The sequence below is a fragment of the Cyclopterus lumpus genome, chromosome 8 (assembly GCF_009769545.1).
Source record: "Cyclopterus lumpus isolate fCycLum1 chromosome 8, fCycLum1.pri, whole genome shotgun sequence".
NCBI lineage: Eukaryota > Metazoa > Chordata > Actinopteri > Perciformes > Cyclopteridae > Cyclopterus > Cyclopterus lumpus.
This window is the reverse complement of record NC_046973.1, coordinates 10,417,865-10,443,995: the sequence shown is the minus strand read 5'-3', so window position 1 is coordinate 10,443,995 and position 26,131 is coordinate 10,417,865. Positions and strand designations below refer to the sequence as shown.

Genomic DNA, 26,131 nt, shown 5'->3' with positions numbered 1-26,131 from the left:
AGACGGAGAGAAAGATAGAAAAAGATCAGTGGAATCTCTCTCTCATACACACACATAACTCTCACACACACAGACGGAACCTCACAAACAACAAGCATAACCGATCAAAAGGCAATTTAAACCTGCTACACATTGCTGCATGAAACAAAATACTGTCAGATACCTGGTCACACCCACATACATGAACGTGAATCCATACATTCACACCTGTGTTGAAGTGATTTGCTACTTAGCACTCATCTTCGCATTTAGACATAATAGATTCAGATTAAACTTTATTGTAATTGCACATAGTATAGGTACTGAGGCAACGAAATGTGGGTTAGCATCTGACCAGAGCAGTGCAAAGAAAGCAGTATATATACAGTGGATATGTATAAATTTATATAAACAGTATGTATGAACAGTAAAGTTAAGGCGCAAGTGTCTATATGTAAACATTAAGGTGTAAGTGTGATGGGGGAGGATAGGGGATGTCAACGTTGTGCAGAGTAGAGGATGTTGACCGCTGAGGGGAAGAAACAGTTCCTGAGCCTGCTGGTCCTGGAACGAAGGTTCCTGTAGCGCCTCCCAGAGGGAAGGAGGGCAAACAGTCTGTGGCTGGGGTGTGTTGGGTCCCTGACGATGCTGCGTCCCTTCCGCAGGCAGCGCTTGAGGTGGATGGACTCAATGTCAGGGAGTAAAGTGCCGGTGATGCGTTGGCAGTTTTTACCACCCTCTGTAGGAGTTAACGATCTGAAGCAGAGCAGTTCCCACACCAAACTGTGATGCAGTTTGTAAGGACCCTCACCCATACTCCCTGTCCGTGGGTGAACAGGGAGTAGAGCAGAGGACTCAGCACACATCCCTCATATCTTAAGAAGCTTGTAGTACTATATTGCCCCACTAGAGAGCTGCGTTCACTAAATGCGGGGCTACTTGTGGTTCCTAGAGTCCTAAAAAGTAGGATGGGAGCCAGAGCCTTCAGTTATCAAGCTCCTCTTTTATGGAACCAGCTTCCACTTTCAGTCCGGGGGGCAGACACAGTCACCTAATTTAAGAGTAGACTTAAGACTTTCCTCTTTAATAGTGCTGACATCAGGTTTGCCCTGGTCCAGCCCCTTGATATGCTGCTATAGGCTTATAGGCTGCTGGGGGATGTTTTAGGATACACTGAGCACCTATCTCCTCTTCTCTCTCTCCTTATGGATGAATTTACATCTCTCCATTGCACCTTATTAACTCTGCTTCCTCCCCGGAGTCGTTGTGACTTCACGTCTCATAGGGTCCATTGGACCTGGAGGTGTCTGATGCCTGGTGAGCCGGCCTCCCGCGTTGGCCCTGCCGATGCGCCCCGCCCCCCCCTACTGTCTACCTCCTTCTGTTTCATGGATTGGAGTTCCATTCATACATTGTCATATTCATTGAATATGTTGTAACTCTATAACTCTGTTCATTCTGTACACATGACATCTATTGCATCTGTCCATCCGGGGAGAGGGATCCTCCTCTGTTGCTCTCCTGAAGGTTTCTTCCCTTTTTTCCCTGTGAAAGGTTAGTTTTTCCTGATCCGATGAGAGGTCCTGAGACAGGGACGTCGTATGTGTACAGATTGTAAAGCCCTCTGAGGCAAATTTATCATTTGTGATATTGAGCTATACAAAATAAACTGAATTAAACTGAATCCCTGTGGAACGCCAGTGCTCAGGGTGAGGGTGTGATTACCTAACCTAACATACATAACATACATGGTTAGGAAATCCAGAAAATCCAGTATCCAGCTGCAGAGGGAGGTGTTGTTGCCAAGGTCACCTAGTGGCATTCAGTTTGGAGGGTATATTGGTGTTGAATGCCGAACTGAAATCAATGAACAGCATTCTCACGTAAGTGTTTTTATTGTCGAGGTGGGAGAGGGTGGAGTGAAGCGCTGTGGAGATGGCGTCTTCTGTACACCTGTTCTGGCAGTAGCGAATTGCGTGACAGGAAAAGTGCCTGTCAGAAAAGGAAATGGCATTCAGGAAGGTTTGAGTCACAGATTCAAGGGGTTTTGAAGGCCAGTCGGATGCAAACATACTGCACAACTGTTTGGAATACATTGAGAAAGGATGTTATTCTCCATCCGGCCAATCCCCACGTCGACAGGGGAATCAGTCCGTTCACAGTGAAACCAGATCTAAATTTGTTTCAAGGATTTGCATTCGAAACACTGAAAATGTATTCAACCCATTTGTAATATATGGCTTGAGATCGCCCATTCGTTACATGTCGGTCACAGAACGGGGCTAGTCACTACAGCTAGCATTAACATAAAATGTGGGCTCCGATCATTTCATGTATTGTGTCGCTAATCTGAGGCCATTGGACATTCTGTCTGGAGAGGTTTTTGTTCTTTGTGGACAAGGGTATATTTAGGAGGAGCCTAATAAACCCTATCCAGTCAATGAAACCTGCACATGTTTACAGCTAACAACTAGTTAATCAGCTTAGCCCAAGGACTGGAAACAGCTGTATGAAGGTATCTAACCATTTTTTAAACATATGACAGATGGAACACAGCAATGCAGATTATTCTTTGTGTGCATAGTGAACTGTGCATGCTGTTTTTACGTAATTCTTGCACTGCATTTTCGCATCGTACTGGTGAAAAAGTACTTCAACTTCCTTGTTGGGGACTTCTTTTTTATCTCAGAGGACCTACTGCGTCAATACAGTCTCATTGAAAGGCCTGAGTCGAGGGCTATTTTCGGTATAAATATATAAAAGGATTGTCTTGCCTGTGTTAATATTGAGGAAATACATTTGTTGGTAATTCTCCATTGTCTAGGAGTCTCAAAGAGAACATTTGGATGTGAAATACGATGTTTTTAGTTGTTTTTTTCAGACTACTCCTGTCCACATGTGTTCAATATCACAATACTACTCCTTAACCGCAGTGAAGACATACAATTTGACTTTCTGTAAGCTCAACATCTCCATCCATCAATCAATCTCTCTTTTACTCATCCCTTGTTACCGGCTAATTAATAAAACTACCCTTCCCTGCTAATTGTCTACCGTTTATAGGACCACAAGAGACGCCAGGGAGCAAGACAGAGAAGGAGAGAGAGAGAGAGAGAGAGAGAGAGAGCGAGAGAGAGCGATAGAGAGGTAGCGGTGTCGGGGTATAATTATGTTAAGCCAAATCACACATGAATTTGATAGAGCTTATTCTTAGCGCAGGGAATGTAGGGGAAATGACAAGGAGGAGGAGGAGGAGGAGGACTCAAGTTTATTTCAGTTCAAAGAGCGTTTAACCAGACTGATGTAGTGTACTTTGTAAGGAAGGGGCTTTTCTTTTTCTTTTTTAAAAGACAGTCAAACTAAAGAAAGTAAAGTGCAACCTCTGACCTCTTATCCAGCAACCTACGGGTTCATTACACGTCAGTGGGAGGATTCTGCTCTGTAAATGTGGTTGTTGCCGATGATTTGTATTAGCCACAATAGCGGAATGGCTCTAGGGATGGCAATTTGATTCAGACTAAAATAACTCAACAACTGTTGGATAAATGCCACAAAATGTGTTATAGATATCCATGTTTTTCAACGCCTCACGACATTGATGATCCCTCGTGGTTTGGATGGATAGCCGTACTATTGATTCACTCACTCTACCATTATCGTAAGATATCAACATAATTTGGTTCATCACCAAATACGTGCGAATGTAATGACATCCCCATCGTCCTCTGCTGTAGAACATTGTGCTTAGTGGTAATGTTAGCATGCTAACACGCTGAACTACAGAGTCCCTGGAGTATCATGGTGGTAGTTCTTTTCTTGTAAAATGTTTTGCATTCCCCCTGATCTATAGAGAAGGGCTGAACTCTGACAGTAGCCATTGGCTGTGAGTTGAGCTATGCTTGAGGCTATGGCAGGGGTGTGACTGTGTGATGGACTTTTAGTTACCGGATAATATATTTAATTTAAAATTAATGTGCCAGTATTGAACTGTAACATCATCAGTGAGGTTCAGCTAGGACCTTAGAGCTCAAGTCATAGCTTCACAGCTATAACTTTACAGAAAAAAAGAGATGATTAAGGTCAGAGGTCAGAGCAAGAGAGCAAATGTGATTTTATGCGTCTAACAGAGAGCGCTGCTCATCTTTGCTGGAAAGACAGTTTGAACTAGAAAGGTGCACTCACTTGGGTGCAAATTCAATTGAATTTCAATTCAGTTTATTTTGTATAGCCCAATATCACAAATTACTAATTTGCCTCAGATTTGCCTTACAATCTGTACACATACGACATCCCTGTCCCAGGACCTCACATCGGATCAGGAAAAACTCCCCAAAAATAACCTTTGACAGGGAAAAAAGGGAAGAAACCTTCAGGAGAGCAACAGAGGTGGATCCCTCTCCCCGGATGGACAGAAGCAATAGATGTAAAGTGTACAGAATGAACAGCATTTACAAAGTTACATAAACACATTACATGAATATGACAATGTATGAATGGAACTCCAATCCATGAAACAGAAGGAGGTAGAGAGGAGGGGGGGCGCATCAGCAGGGCCAACGCGGGAGGCCGGCTCACCAGGCATCAGACACCTCCAGGTCCAATGGACCCTATGAGACATGAAGTCACAACGACTCCGGGGAGGAAGCAGAGTTAATAAAGTGCAATAGAGAGATGTAAATTCATCCATAAAGAGAGAGAGAAGAGGAGATAGGTGCTCAGTGTATCCTAAAACATCCCCCAGCAGCCTATAAGCCTATAGCAGCATATCAAGGAGCTCGACCAGGGCAAACCTGATTCAGCCCTAACTATAAGCACTATCAAACAGGAAAGTCTTAAGTCTATTCTTGAATGAGGTGACTGTGTCTGCCTCCCGGACTGAAAGTGGAAGCTGGTTCCATAAAAGAGGAGCTTGATAACTGAAGGCTCTGGCTCCCATCCTACTTTTTAGGACTCTAGGAACCACAAGTAGCCCCGCATTTAGTGAGCGCAGCTCTCTAGTGGGGCAATATGGTACTACAAGCTCCTTAAGATATGATGGTGCATCACCAATCAAGGCTTTGTAGGTTAGGAGAAGAATTTTAAATGTGATTCTTGATTTTACAGGGAGCCAGTGCAGAGCAGCTAATACAGGAGTAATGTGATCTCTTTTCTTAGTTTTTGTGAGTACACGAGCTGCAGCATTCTGGATCAACTGGAGGGATTTAAGAGACTTATTAGAGCAGCCTGATAATAAGGAGTTGCAGTAATCTAGTCTGGAAGTAACAAACGCGTGAACCAGCTTTTCTGCATCTTTTTGAGACAAGATGTGCCTGATTTTTTAAATGTTACGTAGATGAAAAAATGCAATCCTTGAGATTTGCTTAACGTGGGAGTTAAAGGACAAGTCTCGGTCAAAGATAACGCCGAGATTCTTTACAGTGGTGTTGGATGCCAGGGAAATGCCATCTACAGAAACCACATCACCAGATAATTGATCTCTGAGGTGTTCAGGGCCCAGTAAAATAACTTCAGTTTTGTCTGAGTTTAACATCAGGAAGTTGCAGGTCATCCATGTTTTTATGTCTTTAAGACATTCTTGAATTTTAGCGAGCTGGTTGGTCTCCTCTGGTTTGATCGATAGATATAATTGAGTATCATCTGCATAGCAATGAAAGTTTATGCAGTGTTTCCTGATAATATTGCCCAAAGGAAGCATATATAAGGTAAATAAAATTGGTCCAAGCACAGAACCTTGTGGAACTCCGTGATTAACGTTGGTGGTCATTGAGGCTTCGTCGTTTACAAATACAAATTGAGATCGATCTGATAAATAGGATTTAAACTTAGTGCGGTACCTGAAATGCCAATCGACTGATCCAGTCTCTGTAATAGGATGTCATGATCAATGGTGTTGAACGCAGCACTAAGGTCTAATAATACCAGTACGGAGATGAGTCCTTTATCTGATGCAATTAGGAGGTCATTTGTAATTTTCACCAGTGCTGTCTCTGTGCTGTGGTGTTTTCTAAATCCTGACTGAAACTCCTCAAATAAACTATTCTGATGTAGGAAGTCGCACAACTGATTTGCGACTACTTTCTCAAGGATCTTAGAGAGGAAGGGAAGGTTAGAGATCGGTCTGTAGTTAGCCAACACTTCTGGATTAAGAGTGGGCTTTTTCAGGAGAGGTTTAATTCCAGCTACTTTGAAGGAATGTGGTACATGCCCTGTTAGCAAAGACACATTAACAATATCCAGCAGAGAGGTGCCAATTAAAGGCAACACGTCTTTAAGCAGCCTCGTTGGGATGGGGTCTAAGAGACAGGTAGACGGTTTAGAAGACAATTGGTCTAGGTTAATGGGAGAAAAGCTATCCAAATATACACCAGGGCATACAGCCGTTTCTAAGGCCACTCCTCTTGATGACAGATCGGCAGTAGTTGAGGGCAAGAGATCATCAATCTTGCCTCTAATAGTTCAAATCTTTTCATTGAAGAAGTTCATGAAGTCATTACTACTGAGGTCTATAGGAATACACGGCTCCCCAGAGCTGTGCTTCTCTGTCAGCCTGGCTACAGTGCTAAAGAGAACCCTGGGGTTGTTCTTATTTTTCTCTATTACTGATGAGTAATAGGCTGCTCTGGCATTACGGAGAGCCTTTTTATATGTTTTAAGGCTGTCTCGCCAAACTAAGCGTGATTCTTCCAGATTGGTGGAACGCCATATACTTTCGAGCTTTCGTGAAGTTTGCTTTAGGTCGCGGGTCTGAGGGTTATACCAGGGAGCAAACCTCCTTTGCCTCACTGTCTTTTTCTTCAGTGGGGCTATCAAGTCTAGTGTCATTCTCAGTGAGCCTGTAGCACTATCGACAATATGATCAATCTGGGATCCCGATTGAAACCTGAGATGTTGCTTTTATTCTGAAGGCAGGATAATAGGGTTTTATTCTGAAGAGGAACTTCCTGTCCTTGACCAGAAGTGTGAGCTTTGACCCCGCTAGTTTATCGATTTGAAGCATTCTTTGAAGTGGCCAATGGAAATAACCTTCAGGTGTGAACCTTATGTCTTATTCGCTGGTCAGCGTAGCATGCTGTGTCTCTGAAAGGTATTTGCATGAATACCTCCACTAACCAATGGGAGCTTAGCTCAGTGAATGCACTGCGAATAAAACTAATTGTGAGACGTGAATTTGGTCTCTTACGTGGTGACGCCAGACAGAAACTGCTGGCTACGTCAGGAGACTGTGGAAGCGAAGCCATGTGAGCGCGTCCGGGCCTGGACCATGTATGTATACAGATGACTCTTGTTTGTTATGATTAAATACTTTTGATTATATATCTCTGGCTTCGGAGCTTCTTCTTCCAAGCACCAGGTAGCTCGAGATTCTCTGAACTTTTACAGGACTAAACTTGATAAACACTCTGAAAATTCAGATATAAATTCTGAATATGGACCTGGTGGCCGGTACAGTATAACAAATAGGATTGGCTGTAATGTTTTACAGCTTGGATGTGAAAGACTAAGAACAAGGCTTTCAAATGAGTTGTAGTTTAGTTTAGGTTTAGGATTCATTAATAGGCTTGAGTCAAAGATGGCTGCTACTCCACCTCCTCGGCCGGTGCCTCGAGGAATGTGAGTATTAATATGACTTGGAGGAGTTGATTCATTTAGGCTGACATATTCTTCATTGCTCAGCCAGGTTTCAGTAAGACACAATAAATCAATGCGATTGTCTGATATTAAATCATTTACTAATAGAGCTTTAGATGACAGAGGTCTAATATTTAGGAGTCCACATTTAATTCTCTTGTTTTGTTGCACTTTTGAAATAGTGATGTTAACCTGTATGAGGTTATTTTGTATGACTCTTCTTCTGGTTACTTTTGATTTAATTAATTTAAGTGGCCGTGGGACAGACACAGTCTCTATAGAGTTAAGGTTAAGGGTGGGTAACTGCTCGAATGGAAGTGCAGAGAAGGGTGGAAGACTACAACTCTGCTTCTGCTTCCTGATCTGAACTCTGGGTCATGGATTAAGTCCGCTAATCAACTTCGCCATGTTTGCAGAAATGAGACGTGCTCCATCCCAAGTGGGATGAATGCCGTCTCGACTCATCAGATCAGGCTTTCCCCAGAAAGTCTGCCAGTTATCTATGTAGCCCACATTGTTTGCTGGGCACCACCTGGACAACCAGCGGTTGAATGACGACATGCGGCTATACATGTCATCATTGATCAGATTGGGGAGAGGGCCAGAGAAAACTACGGTGTCCGACATTGTGGAATGAATGGAATGAATACAACCAGCGGTGTAACACGTTGTCAAACAGACTGACTTCATTCAAACTCAAAAACAAGCGCTGATGTAATGTCGACTCCACGTCAATGTGTCCTTGGTCAAAACACTTAACCCTCAGTTGCTCCCGTAGCTGTGCCTATGGTGTATAATACACTTCATACAGTTGTGCCAAAAAACACAAACGTAAACTCGCCAAGCTATCTGCCCGCTTAGAAGCTGCTGAGAAGTGGAGGGTTACAGCACTGAGTAACCGTGTGTAAGTCGTTCCCTTAACTGTTAGCGGTTAGGCAAACACACGATATAAAGTAATCAAATGAAAGACTAGTTCTGTTAGCCACCGTCCCAAACAACAGTCTGCAAACTGTCTCTCTGCGGCGGGAATGGTTGGTGATGTGCTATCACTAGCATTTTTTAATGGCTGGGGGGAAGTAAGCTAGTGGCCAATGGCAGCTTATAATGGGTAATAAAAGTGTGAGTCCCTGAGAGCTCCTTGAGCATGCAGCCTGTTTAATTTCCATTTGTTCAAGAAATACATCACAAATATAAAGTGACTATATCAGTGAAATGTTTATTATCTGCATTTGTAAATTGTAGGATGTGGTATGAAGAGGCGAATTAAAGAAATTGCTCAAATTCAACCATAATAATGTTTCTCCAAAAAAACAAGTGAACATGTAGATTATAAATACAGCTAGAATATACTATATATTCTCAAACACTTAATGAGGCAGCCCGTGATTTACAGTCTCCTAGATTAAGTCTCCTGGAGATCCAATGTGAGGTCCCGGGACAGGGATGTCATATGTATACAGATTGTAAAGCCCTGTGAGGAAAATTTGTGATTCTGGGCTATACAAAATAAACTGAAATGAATTGAATCCCCCTAACTGATCAATACATATAAATACTTACCGGTTCCTACTAGTAATTAAATGTCGGTAAGCTACAGCGGAACAAGGGAGGAAAGGGAAGGAAAAGAAATACTATACTAAAGTATTTGGTAAGTACTGGGTACCTAACCCTAACCTAAGAACTAAACACACAGCTGAGAGTGCCTTTTAATTGGGATTTGATCTCCCATTCACACATATATTGTCAAAAGATATTGATTATTATATTTAAGAAAAATTACAGGTAATTTTCATATTGTGTAAAATGAAAAGATACACTAACCTGTTTTACAAATAGCGGATTTTATCCCAACCCATTGGTATTTAAATCTATATTTAAAAAAGAAAACAATGATATAAAGTCATGAGGGGAAATGAGGGTTAAATCATATCATATAATCCCATTTAGCAACCTGAAAATATTTATGAACCTGAAGAAAAGGTGTGTGTCGGTTCTGCCAACAGTTTGGGGGTCCTCAATATCTTGAACATCTTAAAAAACTCCCTGGCAGCACTAGATCTCGTCTTACTGCCCTTATTTGTTGTTATAGGTGACGCTTATTGAATTACTTTGTTGCCTCTCTTAATTTAACTATTTATCTTGTGTCTCTTTAATATTGCTTATTTCTTTGTTTAATAAAATGATTTACTCAAACAAAACATGAAAAAACATTTTTGATAAAAACAATCCCTTTAATTTAAAACATGTAAAAGTAAAAGTAAACCGGCACTCTCTGGTGGACAAAGTACGTAAGGCACACATTCCTTCTTAAAGACCTCAAATATATATTTGGCATTTCTGTGCCGACATTTACTATTATTCATTTGTCACTTTTATCTGTGGAGTGCTAAAAACTGACCCCTGACGTCAGCTTTAGCTGTACATATACTCTGAATATTTGCATGAAATCAAAGCAGCACAGATAAAATAAAAAACTAGAATGATAACAATGCAGCTAACAGCTTTTGCTATACAACAGCACCAATTGAAAGACGAAACACTTTATAGTGGCGATCCTTGACGACCTGGATTTAGATTTTTCGCCTCTATCTTTGGTGAAAAGCATCTATTCTTCCTCCACCAAGGAAAAAGGAACAACTGCTCACAGTCACACTTTGAAAACCTTAAAAATCCTCAATACTTGTATTTGGAGAGCGAACTACCCCGCGCAGAGAATCTTCAATCATAGAAGGAGACCTTCCACATCTCTTCGTGGTCATGTTTAAAGGTTACGGTTAAAATGAAGGTTACCATTCCTCTTAAACTTCAGACTGTGGCTCAGTGGTAGAGCTTGGTTGTTGTTCAATCTAAAGGGTAGGCGGTTCGATCCTCTGATCTGCTAGTCCATGTGTCCTTGAGCAAGACAGTTAACCCTGATTTTCATTCCAGAGTGCATTGATTGTACCATCTCATGGCAATATGTGACGAGGACATGACGAACAGCATCTGGGCACTTTGTCATCACATGACGAATCTTCATGATAAACCCTCTGTTCAACCCAGTCTCCTACAAAGTTTGTTTCCCACACAACTAAACTGCATTCTCAATTACGTTGTGAGGGAAATATATTTCTTCCCGGATGACAGTCGCATTTGTGAATTGAAACAAAATCAAACAAAACTCCTTGGTTATCTTTAGTAAAACATCATGTTTTGGCAGATGATGTTCAGCACCTCGAACTCTTAAAAAAACTTTTAGATCCTTTTCTGCCACAGGAACTAGCAACCCATGACTTTGTGAGTCGCCATTGTCTGTGTTGCTAATGCTGTGTTTCTGCGGTACGGCTCTGTTCGAATCGAGCCACGTTTTGAGACCAGATGCTCCTCTCTTTTTATTTTCCACTGCGCACCCAGGCTCCAAAATCTGGGTTGAGTGATTATATAAAATAAAAAAGATTGCATTGATGGTAGATTGGCTGTTTAACGGCAACAGAAACGTGGAACCAAGAAGACAGTTAGGACTACAGCTTGTGATGGGAGGATATCTACCCAGGTAACGGCTACTGCTGAGATGTCAGACTTTGTCTATATCCAAAATAAATGATTAAAGTGACGTCGGTAGAGATAATAAACAAAGCCACGATAGCATGATCTTTACTGGCTAAGGATAATTAATGTCATCTTTAAAAACTCTAGAACGAGACCACGAGAATGAGGAGGAGGCTAACATGGCCACGTTGGTGGTCTGACCTTAACAGACCACCTCTTTAGTGTAGCTTTTGCACTAATTTAGCTAGTTTTGGCTGACATTAGCCAATTTAAGATGCAACTACAAACTAATAAAATGTGACTTCCATAGTAATGTTAACTTTGAGCAGTTGGACGTTGTAAAGCGTGTGGTTAAAGCTTACCCGACATGCCGTTTCCTTCACACGCCATTGGTTTAAATTATTAAAGAACGGTTAGAGTAACACTTCTTCCCTCAGGAACTCTGCCTCTCCACCTTCAGTCAGACAGAGCCTCCATTAAATACTAAAATGAAGTTTAAAAAAATCAAATATAGATTACATTAAATAATACACAGAAGTTCAAATGTAGTTTTGTCAGGGACACAGTCAAATCTAGATAATGTGAAATAATTCATACTATATGAGTATTTTCACATATTCTTCAAGTACTAACTCTCTCAACAGCACATGGCTTCCAAAACAACTTAGAACTCAAAATACAGTCAAATATTAACAATGTTAAAGAAAAGTTTAGATGTTTCCATCACTAAAAGCACCGTAACTATCTTTAAGCTCCCAAATGACGTTTCAGCTGGAGATACAGTCAAATATCAATAATGTGAAATAAGTTTTCATTACATTTTCATTATTTGAAGAGACAGCATTGGGCAACTCCTCTGTTACAAAAATATATTTGATTGTAAAGCAATATATATTATAGTAAAATATTGTTTTATTCATGTATTTGTCTGCATTTTGAAGTATTGCATTTGAAAAACATTATTTTTTTCATCCTTCATTTACGTAAACTTTGCTTGACAATTAAATGCAAACACTACTTTTCACTTGGTTTATTGAGTTCATGGTCTCAATCATAAGTTTTAATTTTTCTCCAATAATTCTTAATGTTGGGCTGCACGGTGGTGTAGTGGCTAGCACTGTCGCCTCACAGCAAGAGGGCCGAGGGTTCAATTCCCGGTCGGAGCGGTCCTTCTGTGTGGAGTTTGCATGTTCTCCCCGTGGCAGCGTGGGTTCTCTCCGGGCTCTCCGGCTTCCTCCCACAGTCCAAAGACATGCTGCAGGTTAATTGATCTCTAAATTGCCCATAGGTGTGAATGTGAGAGTGAATGGTTGTATGTCCCTACATGTGCCCTCGATGGACTGGCGGCCTGTCCAGGGTGTCCCCTGCCTTCGCCCTATGTCAGCTGGGATAGGCTCCAGCGCCCCCGCGACCCTAATGAGGATAAGCGGTATTGAAAATGGATGGATGGATGGATGGAGTTCTTAATGTTCATTTAGTAAATTAGATTCAAATAGATCCTAAAGTAGAGTATGCTTCATAGCAAGGCTAATTTGACAGGTCACCACCACGGCTTTGTCTGGTCTGGATGGTGTCTTAAAACTTGTGTCTAAGATGTAGACGGTTAGAAACCAATATGGCGAAGCAGCCAAAAAGCCAAACTCAAGGCTTCCAAACGGCAGTGGGTGACGACTACATCATCCTCATTGACATTATCTATTTTTAGTTCTGGTCTCTGTTGTGATTTTGAGTCCCAGGGCTGTCCAAGTACAAGACCTGGGAAAGCCCTGGTCTTAGATTTGATAACAGACTGAATGAAAAATAAAAATAAAATGTATACATAAGTAAAATATATTATTCAATCATTTCTTTGATATTCTTCTCTCAATGGTGAATTAACTTGCCATTGTATACCACTAGGCGGATCGGTGCGGCTGCAGCAGTAAAACAGGCGCTGTACCGGTCCGTCTTAGTGAAGAGGGAGCTGAGCCGGAAGGCAAAGCTCTCCATTTACTGGTCGGTCTACGTTCCAACCCTCACCTATGGTCACGAACTCTGGGTCGTGACCGAAAGAACGAGATCTCGGATACAAGCGGCCAAAATGAGCTTCCTCCGTAGGGTGGCCGGGCTCAGCCTTAGAGATAGGGTAAGGAGCTCGGACATCAGGGGGGAGCTTGGAGTCGAGTCGCTGCTCCTTCGTGTCGAAAGGAGTCAGCTGAGGTGGTTCGGGCATCTAGTTAGGATGCCTCCTGGACGCCTCCCATTAGAGGTTTTCCGGGCACGTCCAACTGGTAGGAGGCCCCGGGGAAGACCGAGGACACGCTGGAGGGATTATATCTCCCGGCTGGCCTTGGAACGCCTCGGGATCCCCCAGAATGAGCTGGAAAGTGCTGCGGGTGAGAGGGAAGCCTGGGTCGGCCTGCTGAACCTGCTGCCACCACGACCCGACCCCGGATAAGCGGGTGATAATGGATGGATGGATGGATGTATACCACTCAAAGTGCTTTACACTACATGTCATCATTCACCCATTCACAGGCAGTCATGCACTGAAGGCAAGTGCTATTATGCAAGATGCTACCTGCCCATCAAAACCATTTACGCACATGTATACCTTCCATATGCCTTTGGGAGAAATTTGGAGTTCAATGTATAGCTCAAGGACACTTCGAAAATCTACCAATTTGATAACAACCTGCTTTAACTCTGAATCATAGTATTTATATAGATGAACCAATGAAAAAAGGGTGTGTTCACAGTCTGTTCTGCTGCCAGCAAGTGGTTGAAAAAGAGAATTCACCAGTGTTTTTGTAGCTGCTGTTTACATTCCTAACTATGCTAATTAAAAAAATGCACTATAGGAATTGTATGAGGTCATCACACATAACACATGAAAAAACAAACAGATGATATGTATATTTTAGCCTGTAATTTTTTTCTCTTCAAGATCTTTAAAACCTAAAATCCAAGAGCATGTCCACAGCTCCACATTGAACCATATCTACACAAATCTTTCTGGCAGCCCTCCCCACCCACTCTTTTGAAAATCAATTAATGTTTCCCTCCTTTTGCATATATTTTTCTACACACACGACTGTGGAGCGGGGTCGTTCTTCAATCGGCAGTGCAATCACTGGCTCCGCTAGTCCATGTAGCCCTAAATTGTTGTATGAATGGGAATGGTTAGCTAGAGTCCTGATGGACAGATGTCACTTTGCATGGTAGCCCCTCCCTCAGTATATGAATGAGTGTGAATGTTGTGTTGTGTTAAAGCGCTTTGAGGGCTCGAATGACTATACAAGTACAAGTCCATTTACCATCTATCATTTAGCTGATGCCAAAACACCTTTTATGCTTTCCTCAACAGTCAGCTGTCAAGTCGGCTCCCGCCTTCAGAGGACCGGCCATAAACCTTGATAAGAGGGAATATCAGTAAAGCTGCTGGATAGCATCCTTGGTTGTGTACGAAGAACATGTGCCAACCAGCTAACTGATGTCATCAGTTGCTTCAAGACTATCATCCCGTGCCAAATGTGGGACACACACCCTGGTCAAAATCAATGGAGCTGAGGAAGAGCAAGTTCTCAGACAAAACTGAAGTTATTTTACTGGGCCCTGAACACCTCAGAGATCAATTATCTGGTGATGTGGTTTCTGTCGATGGCATTGCCCTGGCATCCAACACCACTGTAAAGAATCTCGGCGTTATCTTTGATCGAGACTAGTCCTTTAACTCCCACATGAAGCAAATCTCAAGGACTGCATTTTTTCATCTACGTAACATTTAAAAAATCAGGCACAAAGATGCAGAAAAGCTGGTTCACGCGTTTGTTGCTTCAAGACTAGATTACTACAACTCCTTATTATCAGGCTGCTCTAATAAGTCTCTTAAGTCCCTCCAGTTGATCCAGAATGCTGCAGCTTGTGTACTCACAAAAACTAAGAAAAGAGATCACATTACTCCTGTATTAGCTGCTCTGCACTGGCTCCCTGTAAAATCAAGAAACACCTACAAAGCCTTGATTGATGATGCACCATCATATCTTAAGGAGCTTGTAGTACCATATTGCCCCACTAGAGAGCTGTGCTCACTAAATGCGGGGCTACTTGTGGTTCCTAGAGTCCTAAAAAGTAGGATGGGAGCAAGAGCCTTCAGTTATCAAGCTCCTCTTTTATGGAACCAGCTTCCACTTTCAGTCCGGGGGGCAGACACAGTCACCTCATTTAAGAGTAGACTTAAGACTTTCCTCTTTAATAGCACTTATAGTTAGGGCTGGCTCAGGTTTGCCCTGGTCCAGCCCCTTAGATATGCTGCTATAGACCTATAGGCTGCTGGGGGACGTTTTAGGATACACTGAGCTCCTCTCTCCTTCTGGACGAATTCACGTCTCTTCATTGCACATTACTAATTCTACTTCCCCGGAGTCTTTGTGCCCTCTCACAGGGTCCATTGGACCTGACTGTGTCTAGAGCCGTTCCTGATTCCTGGGCCCTGCCTCCTGACTCCTTGCCCCTGCTTCCTGCCTCCTGCCCCTTGGTCATGGCCTGGGCCTGGCCTCCTGCCTCATTTGCTCTGCCTCCTTCGCCGTGCCTCCTGCCTCCTTGGCCCTGTCTCCTTCCATGGCCTTGCTGTTGCCCTTTCTCCCTACCTCCTTCTGTTTACATGGATCTTGGTTATCTGGATCGTGAACCATGCCTACTACTCATTATTCATAATTTCTGTTATATTCATGGAATGTAAAGATGTTCATCTGTACTCATGACATCTTTTGCTTCTGTCCATCCAGGGAGAGGGATCCTCCTCTGTTGCTCTCCTGAAGGTTTCTTCCCTTTTTTCCTGTGAAAGAGTTTTTCCTGATCCGATGTGAGGTCCTGGGACAGGGATGTTGTTTGTGTACAGATTATAAAGCCTTCTGAGGCAAATTTGTAATTTGTGATATTGGGCTATACAAAATAAACTGAATTGAATATAACTCACCTTTGGGCTGTTGCTTATGTTGATTGTGGAATTGTGATTTTTGCCAATATAATGCCACTGTCAAACACATCTCTTTTTTACTCTTTGGACACTGAAAACACCCGTTGGTTTCATTTGATAATTGACACTGAGTTGGCCAAAAGTAAACTGCAATAAAAAATATGTATGGAACGTTACCAAATAATACTTTACGATTGGCAAATTATCTTGTTTTTGCTAAAACACAAAATGTTACGGTATGCTCCAATAGAAAAGACAAGCTAGGTAAATAAGGGCAATAAAGAATGACAGAGACCATAGGAATATCTTCAAAATATCGCTGTCATGATTAGATCAAATAGATTGAAATAAGAGCATTGTAAAACTGTGAAGTCACTCAAATGCTCATATAGTTTAGCAATATATACAAGGCTTTAACATATTAACAAAGTGAACTATAGTGCTATGTAAAGAGTGTTCTTTATGTTAAGTTATTATTACTTGTCCTCTCTTCTTGACATTGTGGACAAATAATGAAATCCAGAAAATGAAATTAGGAATGGTGAGGAACAGCCCTACTAAATAAGAGAATGCATGTCTTGTTGTTTCATTAAACAGAAATATGATAAGAAGAATAATAACAAATGCCACTCTATTCTTTCCTATGTGTGACATTATTATAAAATATGCAACTCTGGAAACAAAATACTGTATAATAAGCCAGAGGTTCCTGTAAGATGACCGAGGACCCAATGTTCCTCTCAGGTTATTCTCCAGGAGCAATGCATTAAGCTTATTTCACCGTCATTTGTTTTGCTCGGAGTCTGATGAATTCTAGTGGGAAAATGAAACCTTAAACCATGATGTTCCCTATACTATATTTCATGACTGGTACTACCAAACCTCCTCAGTCTGTTACTACTGTTGATCGCCCACTGATATGGTTGGATAGAGTTACTATAGATTTTTTGGGAATGTTAATTCTTAAGAACAATGCCTCAGCGCATTTGAAAGGCACCCGTGTTCAGTCCGAAACCAGAGTAAGCAGTGGAGCAACGCAGTGTGGATTGGGGGTTTTGAAAGTTCGGATAAGGTTTTGAGGATGTCTTGAGATCCCAGTGGAGTTTGTGATGAGCTTTCCTATCAGGAGCCAGTGAACAGCTGGTCTGCAGTCAGTCCAAGTCCTTCTCAGCACATAGAATTTGACAGTACATCAACAAGGAGAACACCAGGGCCAGGATCTGACAAGAGAGCAGAGGTCAAATCAAGTTCAAGTCATTTCAATGTGATCTTGATCAATGCTATCAGGACCACGATCAAGATTTATGAGGGATGGATGGATGGATAGTTAGCAAACAGACACGACTTGATATAAAGTAAAATTAATCTACAATGTCAACTTTTAAGGGAATAAGTGTGTAAATATTGCTAACATCATGTCAACAATCACTGAGGTCAGAGAGGGTTCAAACTGACAGCATAATAGAAATGAGAAATTAATATTGGAGATAGATACCTGCACAACACCAATACACAGGCCAAACACCAGAACTGATGGGATGTTATCCAGCAGCCACTGCCTGGCCTTCTGATAACACGGCTTCGGGGGACAAACGGAGACAATGTGACGACCGATAGAAGGGAATAATGATTATGCAGAACAATTTGCAAGATAATGCTTGAAGGTGGACAAATAAAAAGACTATGAAATTATTTCAAAGACGATTGCAATTGGAGTTAACTTTCATCCTATTTATTCTAGCCATCATTCCTGTTCGCAATACTGGCTTTTTATTTAGTTAAATAGATATGGAAACACGGCAACAATACCATTGTATTTTACACTTTTCCTGTTTGTTTTTTTGTGTAACAGCTTTGTGTGTACAGTACAGTACAGGCTTTTCTACACCATGTTCCAAGATTCCTATCTAGTACCATTGTGGTACTCTGAAAGGGCCATTACGGTGTTTCTGGATATCTGAATATATAAATCACATGGTTTTGACTACCTGCTGGTTTAGTAGATTTTTAAACAGACTTACAACAACTCTCTAGTCTTCCATCCACTCAAAGCACTTTAAAACTGCCAATCTTCAGTTTAGAGGACAACCCCCTGTACCTCTGAGCTTCTGTCACCAAATATCCTTTTCAGGTAGCTTTTGGTCTGAATACATGTCAGTGCTGTACCTTGTTTGACTTAGTAAAGATATTCAGCAGTCTTTAGAGTAACTTATATTAAATAATCAATCTGCACTGCTGCAAAACCAACAGCATTTACAAAACTAGCTCATATTGTGTTTCTGGTGTTCACATTTAGATACAAATAAGATCCTGACATCTGGTAACTTCCAGATCTGTTTATTAAGAGCCAAACCGACCTGCTGATGTTCATATAACTCGATAGCTCAGATACTAAGGGTACAGGGCCGGAAAGGTAAGTTGCTGATAACTGTCTATTTACTGTATCAGCTATGTGTGGCCTTTGATTTGAATTCATGAGTGCATTAATTTGAGAGAATCAAAATAAAAACATGTTGTTTTATAGCTGCAGACCAACCTCACTCCATCCGTCAACACAGTGGTCTGTTCCAACGGAGCAGCAGGATGACGGCAGCGTTCCATTCAGCACATCATACCAGTCTGTTTTGTTAGTTACTCCACAGCATTTGAACTGGGAGAACAGACAGCAAGACAGAAAGATTAGAGTAACATCACTCAACTACATAACTCATACACTGCAGACTGTGCTAAAATAGGGCTGAGGGATGGAGGGTACACAATACCAATAGTATCACAACCACTGAGTGGCCGAACAATCCAGTGAATAGGTTCTACTAACGGTTAGAGTTGTAATAAAGGAAAACCAAAATGTTACTGGAAAAAGGCAATCAGAATGACCTATACAGCCTGCAGACATCGAAATGTGACCAAGGGATACCTGGCACATTGTTTAATACAGTATGTTATATTTATAGCTCAACGTGTGAAGCAACCTTACAGTAAACAAGAGCTGAAGGTACTTCCACCTGCAGTGACATGTCTTGTTCTGTTTTCCACAGCCTGTCCGACTGAACACTCATGCAACATAAGTTATGCATTGTTTGTGAAGAGTCTCACCATTTTCTGGACGTTGTCCCAGGATTTTTTCAGTCCAGCTTCTGATTCATAAATCTTCATACCGTCCTTTAATTCACCTTGTGCTTTGGAATCCAGCTTACAAAAAGAGGAAGACAGAAACAGATATTTGATCCATGATCTTGACCAACGTGAGGCAGTGTAAACAGCACACTGCTGCTTCTCTCTATGTTGCTGAGTGCGGGACTACAGCAGATACAAAGCGACTTATTGTAAGTCGCTTTGGATAAAAGCGTCAGCTAAATGACATGTAATAATGTAAATACATCACAGCCCTGGACAAATATCAGCAGCAATGCCTAGAAGATCCTCTGGACCAACTGGGGACAGACAGACAAACATAAGCATACTTGGAGGAAGCCAACCTACCAAGTATTTCCACAACTATTATGATACCCCTGGCAGAGGTCGCTAAGGTAGTTAAAAAGCTCCTTGGTGGCAAGGCGCCAGGGGTGGATGAGATCCGCCCTGAGATGCTGAAAGCGCTGGACATTGTTGGGCTGTCTTGGTTGACACGCCTTTTCAGTGTCGCATGGGGGTCGGGAACAGTGCCCATGGACTGGCAGACCGGGGTGGTGGTTCCCATCTTCAAGAAGGGGGACCGGAGAGTGTGCTCGAACTATCGTGGTATCACACTGCTCAGCCTCCCGGGAAAAGCTTATGCCAGGGTGCTGGAGAGGAGGCTCCGACCGCTTGTCGAACCTCAGATTCAAGACGAACAGTGCGGATTCCGTCCCGGTCGTGGAACAGTGGACCAGCTCTTTACCCTCGCAAGATTACTCGAGGGGTCCTGGGAGTTTGCCCAACCAGTTTACATGTGCTTTGTAGACCTGGAGAAGGCTTTCGACCGGGTCCCTCGGCGGTTTTTGTGGGGGGTGCTGCGGGAGTATGGGGTGCCGGACCCGTTGGCACGGGCCATCCGGTCTCTGTACGCCTGCAGTAGGAGCTGTGTTCGTCTCCTCGGTAGTAAGTCAGACACGTTCCCGGTGGGTGTTGGCCTCCGCCAGGGCTGCCCTTTATCACTGGTCCTGTTTGTGACATTCATGGACAGGATATCTAGGCGCAGCCAGGGGGCGGAGAGGATCCGGTTCGGTAGTCTCGGGATCGCCTCTCTGCTGTTTGCGGATGATGTGGTCCTGTTTGCCTCCTCGGACCGTGACCTCCAACATTCACTGGGGCGTTTTGCAGCCGAGTGCGAAGCGGCAGGGATGAGAGTTAGCACCTCCAAATCTGAGGCCATGGTGCTCTGCCGGAAACCGGCGGATTGCTCCCTCCAGGTGGGGGCAAACTGCCTACCCCAAGCGAAGGAGTTCAAGTATCTCGGGGTCTTGTTCACGAGTGAGGGTAAGGTGGAGCGGGAGATCGATAGGCGGATTGGTGCGGCTGCAGCAGTAAAACAGGCGCTGTACCGGTCCGTCTTGGTGAAGAGGGAGCTGAGCCGGAAGGCAAAGCTCTCCATTTACTGGTCGGTCTACGTTCCAACCCTCACCTATGGTCACGAACTCTGGGTCGTGACCGAAAGAACGAGATCTCGGATACAAGCGGCCGAAATGAGCTTCCTCCGTAGGGTGGCTGGGCTCAGCCTTAGAGATAGGGTAAGGAGCTCGGACATCAGGGGGGAGCTTGGAGTCGAGTCGCTGCTCCTTCGTGTCGAAAGGAGTCAGCTGAGGTGGTTCGGGCATCTAGTCAGGATGCCTCCTGGACGCCTCCCATTAGAGGTTTTCCGGGCACGTCCAACTGGTAGGAGGCCCCGGGGAAGACCAAGGACACGCTGGAGGGATTATATCTCCCGGCTGGCCTTGGAACGCCTCGGGATCCACCAGAATGAGCTGGAAAGTGCTGCGGGTGAGAGGGAGGCCTGGGTCGGCCTGCTGAACCTGCTGCCACCGCGACCCGACCCCGGATAGGCGGGTGATAATGGATGGATGGATGGATTATGATACCAGCTACATTTAAGAGTAGACTTAAGACTTTCCTCTTTAACATGACTTATAGTTAGGGCTGAATCAGGTTTGCCCGGTTTCCAGCCCCTAGATATGCTGCTATAGGCTTATAGGCTGCTGGGGGACATTTTCATGATCTCCTCTTCTCTCTATTTATGGATGAACTTACATCTCTCCATTGCACATTACTAACTATACTTCCTCCCCAGAGTCTTTGTGCCTTCTTGCCTCATAGGGTCCATTGGACCTGGCGGTGTCTGAAGCTGGTCCTGGGTCCTGACTCCTTGCCCTTGCTTCCTGCATCCAGCCTCTGGCCTGGACCCGGCCTCCTTCCCAATGGCTCTGCCTCCTTCTTTGTGCCTCCTGCCTCAAGGACCTGGCCTCATTGGTCTGGCCTCCTTCACGATGCCTCCTGCCTGATGGGCCGGCCTCCTGCCATGGCCCTGCTGATGCCCCCCACACCCCCCTCCTCTCTACCTCTTTCTGTTTCATGGATTGTGAAGGTCTGTATCGTGGTCCATGCCTACTCCTCATTATTCATACATTTCTGTCAGATTCATTGAGCACGGGTCCCCTGGACATCACTTAATTCTTCACTAGTCTGTGCACTTTATTTTATATTTTATATTCTTCTGTACATTTAATGTTTCAATTATTGCACTGTGTTGATTGTTGCTGATTGTTTAATGTTACTGTCTTGCACCACCAGCCATGAAGAATTCTTTGTATGTGAAAACATACTTGGCAATAAAAGGTTCTGATTCTGATGATTCTGATTTTCACTTACTTTATATTTTCTCTCCTAATTTTGAGATTAACCTGAGTCTTAATTATTCACCGTATATTAGTGACATTATTAAGATGTTTATTTTCTAATGTTGTTCTCTGTGTACATTGCGTTGCAATGGTGAGCTCACCTTGTCATGGAAGATGTGTATAACCAATATGAGAGTGGCCTCTGTCAGGACCAGGAGCAGAAGAATCACAAAGAACTGCAGAACAGAGAAGAGCTTTTGGAGACTGACATCATTGCCATCAAATATCTGCAACTTGTCTACCATGTGGATCTCTCACCATGAACAACAGGCAGCGTTGCTCTTTCAGGGCTCCGAGACAACCCAGGAAGCCAGTCACCATGGTGATGCCACCGGCGACCAGCAGCAGGTTGGCAGCTGAGAGGGATGGAAAGGACAGGGGAAGAGAGGAGAACTCTGCCTGGGTGAAGGACAGCCAGACTCCAATGCCAAACAAGCCGCATCCTCCTAGCTGTTCAGGAAACAGAATGTCAAGCCGGTGTTACTCTCAAGGCTTTGTCTGGAAATGGTGTCAGTGAGTAACAAAAGCGATTCACTTGGCAAGTCTGTGCAACTCAGTGTTAAATCATTTCAGAAGCATGCAATAAGCATATATAAAGTCTTTATGGAAAGTTTTAATTAACCACATGATATGACAGCAACTTGGGAGTGAACAATACTAACCCAGAAGATGAGGTTAAAGACAAACATCAAATATTTGACACAGCACAAACACCTCCGAGACACTGACATCCTGCAACAGAGAGAGGGAGGCAGAAGAGAACCACGTTTAAACCGTGCTGCATGTCACCGCTAACGTAGACTGGCTGCTGTGTTTGTGGGTTATTATGGTTACTATAGTTGCTTTGGTTCAATAACAGGAATGAATGAACAGCCTCTTCCATGGCTTCGTTGTGGTGTGGTGTGTAAAGCTTGAACAGATACAAAGGGTGCGTGTCCAGGGATGATATTATCCAAAACCAGGATTGGCTAGTTCGAACCAACTATTTGCAATTATTTAAAAACTTTATTTTGTCCATGCTGGTTGCAATGAACATGTATTTATTTTAATGTTTTTCGTTCTTTATACTGTAACTGTTGAACATTCACACAATATTGTGTTGTGACTGGTTGGTCTATTCATCTTTTATTAAAAACACAGGACTGTAGGATACTGAATGTTAGTTATTAATGTAGATATGAGTAGTGGATACAGGAAGTGTACACTAATACTATATTTTGACAAGTTCTGGTATGTAGTCACATGTTGTACTTGTTACTGTGATACAACATGCTGCTGCTTCAGCTTCTTGTTCTCTTTGCACAGGATAAAGATGGTGGATATTATGCCCCTTTCTTCATTTGGAATCAGAAGTGGTCACTATGGATATAAGGAATAATTACAGCGAGTGTGTGAGTGCATATGGCATCGATATTTTAAAGTGTGTGTGTATGTGAGCATGTTCACAGTGGTCTCTGACTAAGTGGTCCTTACACTGAATACTGACCCCACACAGGAAGTCAAACTGCTGACAGGAAGGAAGCTCCCTCCTCTCCTCAGTAGACCTAATTATACTGAAGGCATTTCCCAAGGCCACAGCGAACTCGTGAGTCACACATCTTCTACAAAGAAAAGTCATGAGTAGCTGCTGTGGTTAAGTATGGCACCGAATGATGTTGGATGTGGTATTGATTGTATAAATCAAGGAGGAAAGCCTTATTTGGTTTGTCGGGTTTATGTCAGTGCATGTTTTTATGAGCTAATCTTGTGTGAATAGTCAAAGGACACGATGAGACTCACAGCATAAGTTCTCAAAGTCTGAGACTGTGAATAGGGCAACGAGGAGTAGCCAATCAGAGGCAGGGTAGGAATTTAAGGTTGCCATAGTAACTCAACAATTGAGCCAAGACAGCCTATATACTACCATTTGACATTTGACCTTCAAACTGAATAAAAAAGGTCCTGATTTACTGATTTATCAGTTTCTAGTGACTACTGTATCTCTGAGCTACCTATAAAACACACACATTATGGTGATGCTATGTGATCTTATCAATAATGTAAAAACTAATGTCATCATTTTTCATTCCCATCCAGTCTTTCCTCTGAATAGTTTGGCCCGCCTCCCACTTAGAAAACCTTCTAGATCCAGTGATTGATTGAACACCAGTAACTCTCACACATCACAGTGTTTCATCAGCCATTGCTATGGTTTACGTTTGGGTATTTTAGGCACAACAAGTCTAGAGGTCCTAATCCGATACATGTAAACAGTATGTTAGTGTATTTATTAGACAGATCAGTACAACCAGGTGGCACCTTATGGAGGTCATTGTCACACCGCTGTAAGTGGTCTGAAGACTAGAGGCACTGAAAGGCACGTCCAGACCAGAGAGGTCTGGACGTGCCTATGAAAAAGCATACAAAAGAAGATTCTGAATCTTCTTGTGAAACATGTAGTCATTTAATCCAATTTCGTGCTTATTATGATGATAACTATAGTTGATATTATCATTATCATGGTCAGCAGCCCAGGATGTCTAATGAGATCCACAGATGTGTTGCACAGTAAAAACAAGTTCCATTTTAACTCATGCAAACTAAACATAGTAATTAGGACAACATAGTATATTAATTTAAACATACTGAGGTTTGAACTTTAAGTAAAGGGGAGTTTCTTTCCAGATTTGGTATCTGTGTGTGTACAACTGCAATTCATATGCAGTCGACTTTACCTGAAGGTGAGTTTCTATTCTTTGTCCCGCTCCTCTCCGAGTCTTCCTCTTCGCATTGGTCCCAGAAGCTGCCAGGCAAACCAGTTTCCTTCTCTTCTCTTCCTCTCTATTGTTCTTCACTGGTAGACGTTGTTCGTCTGAACCTCAAATCAACTGGTCCTCTTCCACGATTCAGAACTGTCGATTCAATCTATGTGACTTTACATTGAATCTAGAGGTTTTACTCTACTTTTTGTTTCCTCTTCTTAACAGAAATGCTCTTGCGCTCTCTTTTTCTCTCTCTCTCTTTCTCTCGCTCTCTCTCTCTCTCTCCTCGCTCTCTCTCTCTCTCTCTCTCTCTCTCTATCTCTTGTTCTCTCTCTCTCTCTCTCTCTCTGTCTATCACTCTCTCTGTCTCTCTCTCTCTTGCTCTCCTCAATTCTTTCCAGATGTGTGTTGTTGCCCGCCTCTCTGTGTTCCTCCCCTTCCCATTCTTTCGTACTTGTCCCTCCTCCAGCTCATAGCTTCTCAACCTCAGCCTGCCCCACTTATAACCACTGTATTCTCTTTGTTCCAGAGATGTTGGGTCATTCTGCTGTTTCCTGTGTCTATGGGATGTTCTCTACATTGCTGTACTTAGACATACTAACACAAGCATGCACTTGTCTACATGTCATTCCTGACCAAAAGGTGGATTTGCTGACATCAGCAGACCATGCAAATAAAAGCAAAATACATAATCAGAATCTTCTTATCCTCATTTTCATTTTTAGATTAAGGTCAAAACATTAAACCCACAAATGAAAATGTTTTGTACACAATGTTAAAATAATCCGGCGAGAAACTCATGCAAGCTAAGCGACACGAAAATTTGCATATAACACACTTTAAGAGCTTCGTCCCCTTAGAGAATCTAAGGAACACCAAGAATGTTTGGAGTACATTGTTACTCTACAACATGCCAGTTCCAATAAATAGGTTTAGTGCATCTCGTTATAGCATCTTATTAGGTCTTTTATTAACAATTTTTAAAATCCAACCAGTACTAAGAAACATCTTGAAAAACTGTAGTACAGTCATAGTTATCAGTGTAAATCTGTTGATTCTTATGTGTCCTTATTTGCAACGAATCCCCTCAAGCAGTACATTCATCAACCATCTCTGCAGCATTCCATCAGTCAGGCCTAGAAGGATTCAACAGGAGAAGCAACGATACATCCGGTAAATGTCACTAAACTGTGTTTTCATTTGTCAGTTTGACCAGCTCTTTCACCAAGAACTAAAGTTAGTGTGTGGCACACTGTGACCGAATCATTCTCTTTTCAAGCACAAGGAGCAACTCAGCAGCACAGCGCTTCACATCTGTGTCAACATGGGTCATGAGGCGGACCAGATGGCCTCTCGGTGTGGTGTCCTGCTCAGGTCCAATGGAAACGTCTCTTGGGGTCATGAGTTGGGGTCAGATGAAAAAG

The 26,131-nt window shown here is 42.8% G+C and overlaps 1 protein-coding gene across 1 annotated transcript; it reads right to left on the bottom strand.

The window, feature by feature from the left end:
- Nucleotides 1-16,396: 16,396 nt before the first annotated feature.
- On the bottom strand, nt 16,397-25,089 carry tspan4b (tetraspanin 4b). The gene is made up of 8 exons (XM_034540463.1): nt 24,681-25,089; nt 22,629-22,698; nt 22,225-22,416; nt 22,068-22,142; nt 19,190-19,285; nt 18,630-18,743; nt 17,589-17,672; nt 16,397-17,313 (listed from the first exon to the last, which is right to left on the bottom strand). The coding sequence occupies exons 2-8, from the start codon at nt 22,695-22,697 to the stop codon at nt 17,245-17,247; spliced, it is 699 nt and encodes a 232-aa protein (XP_034396354.1). The 5' UTR covers nt 22,698; nt 24,681-25,089; the 3' UTR covers nt 16,397-17,244.
- Between the last annotated feature and the right edge of the window lie 1,042 nt (nt 25,090-26,131).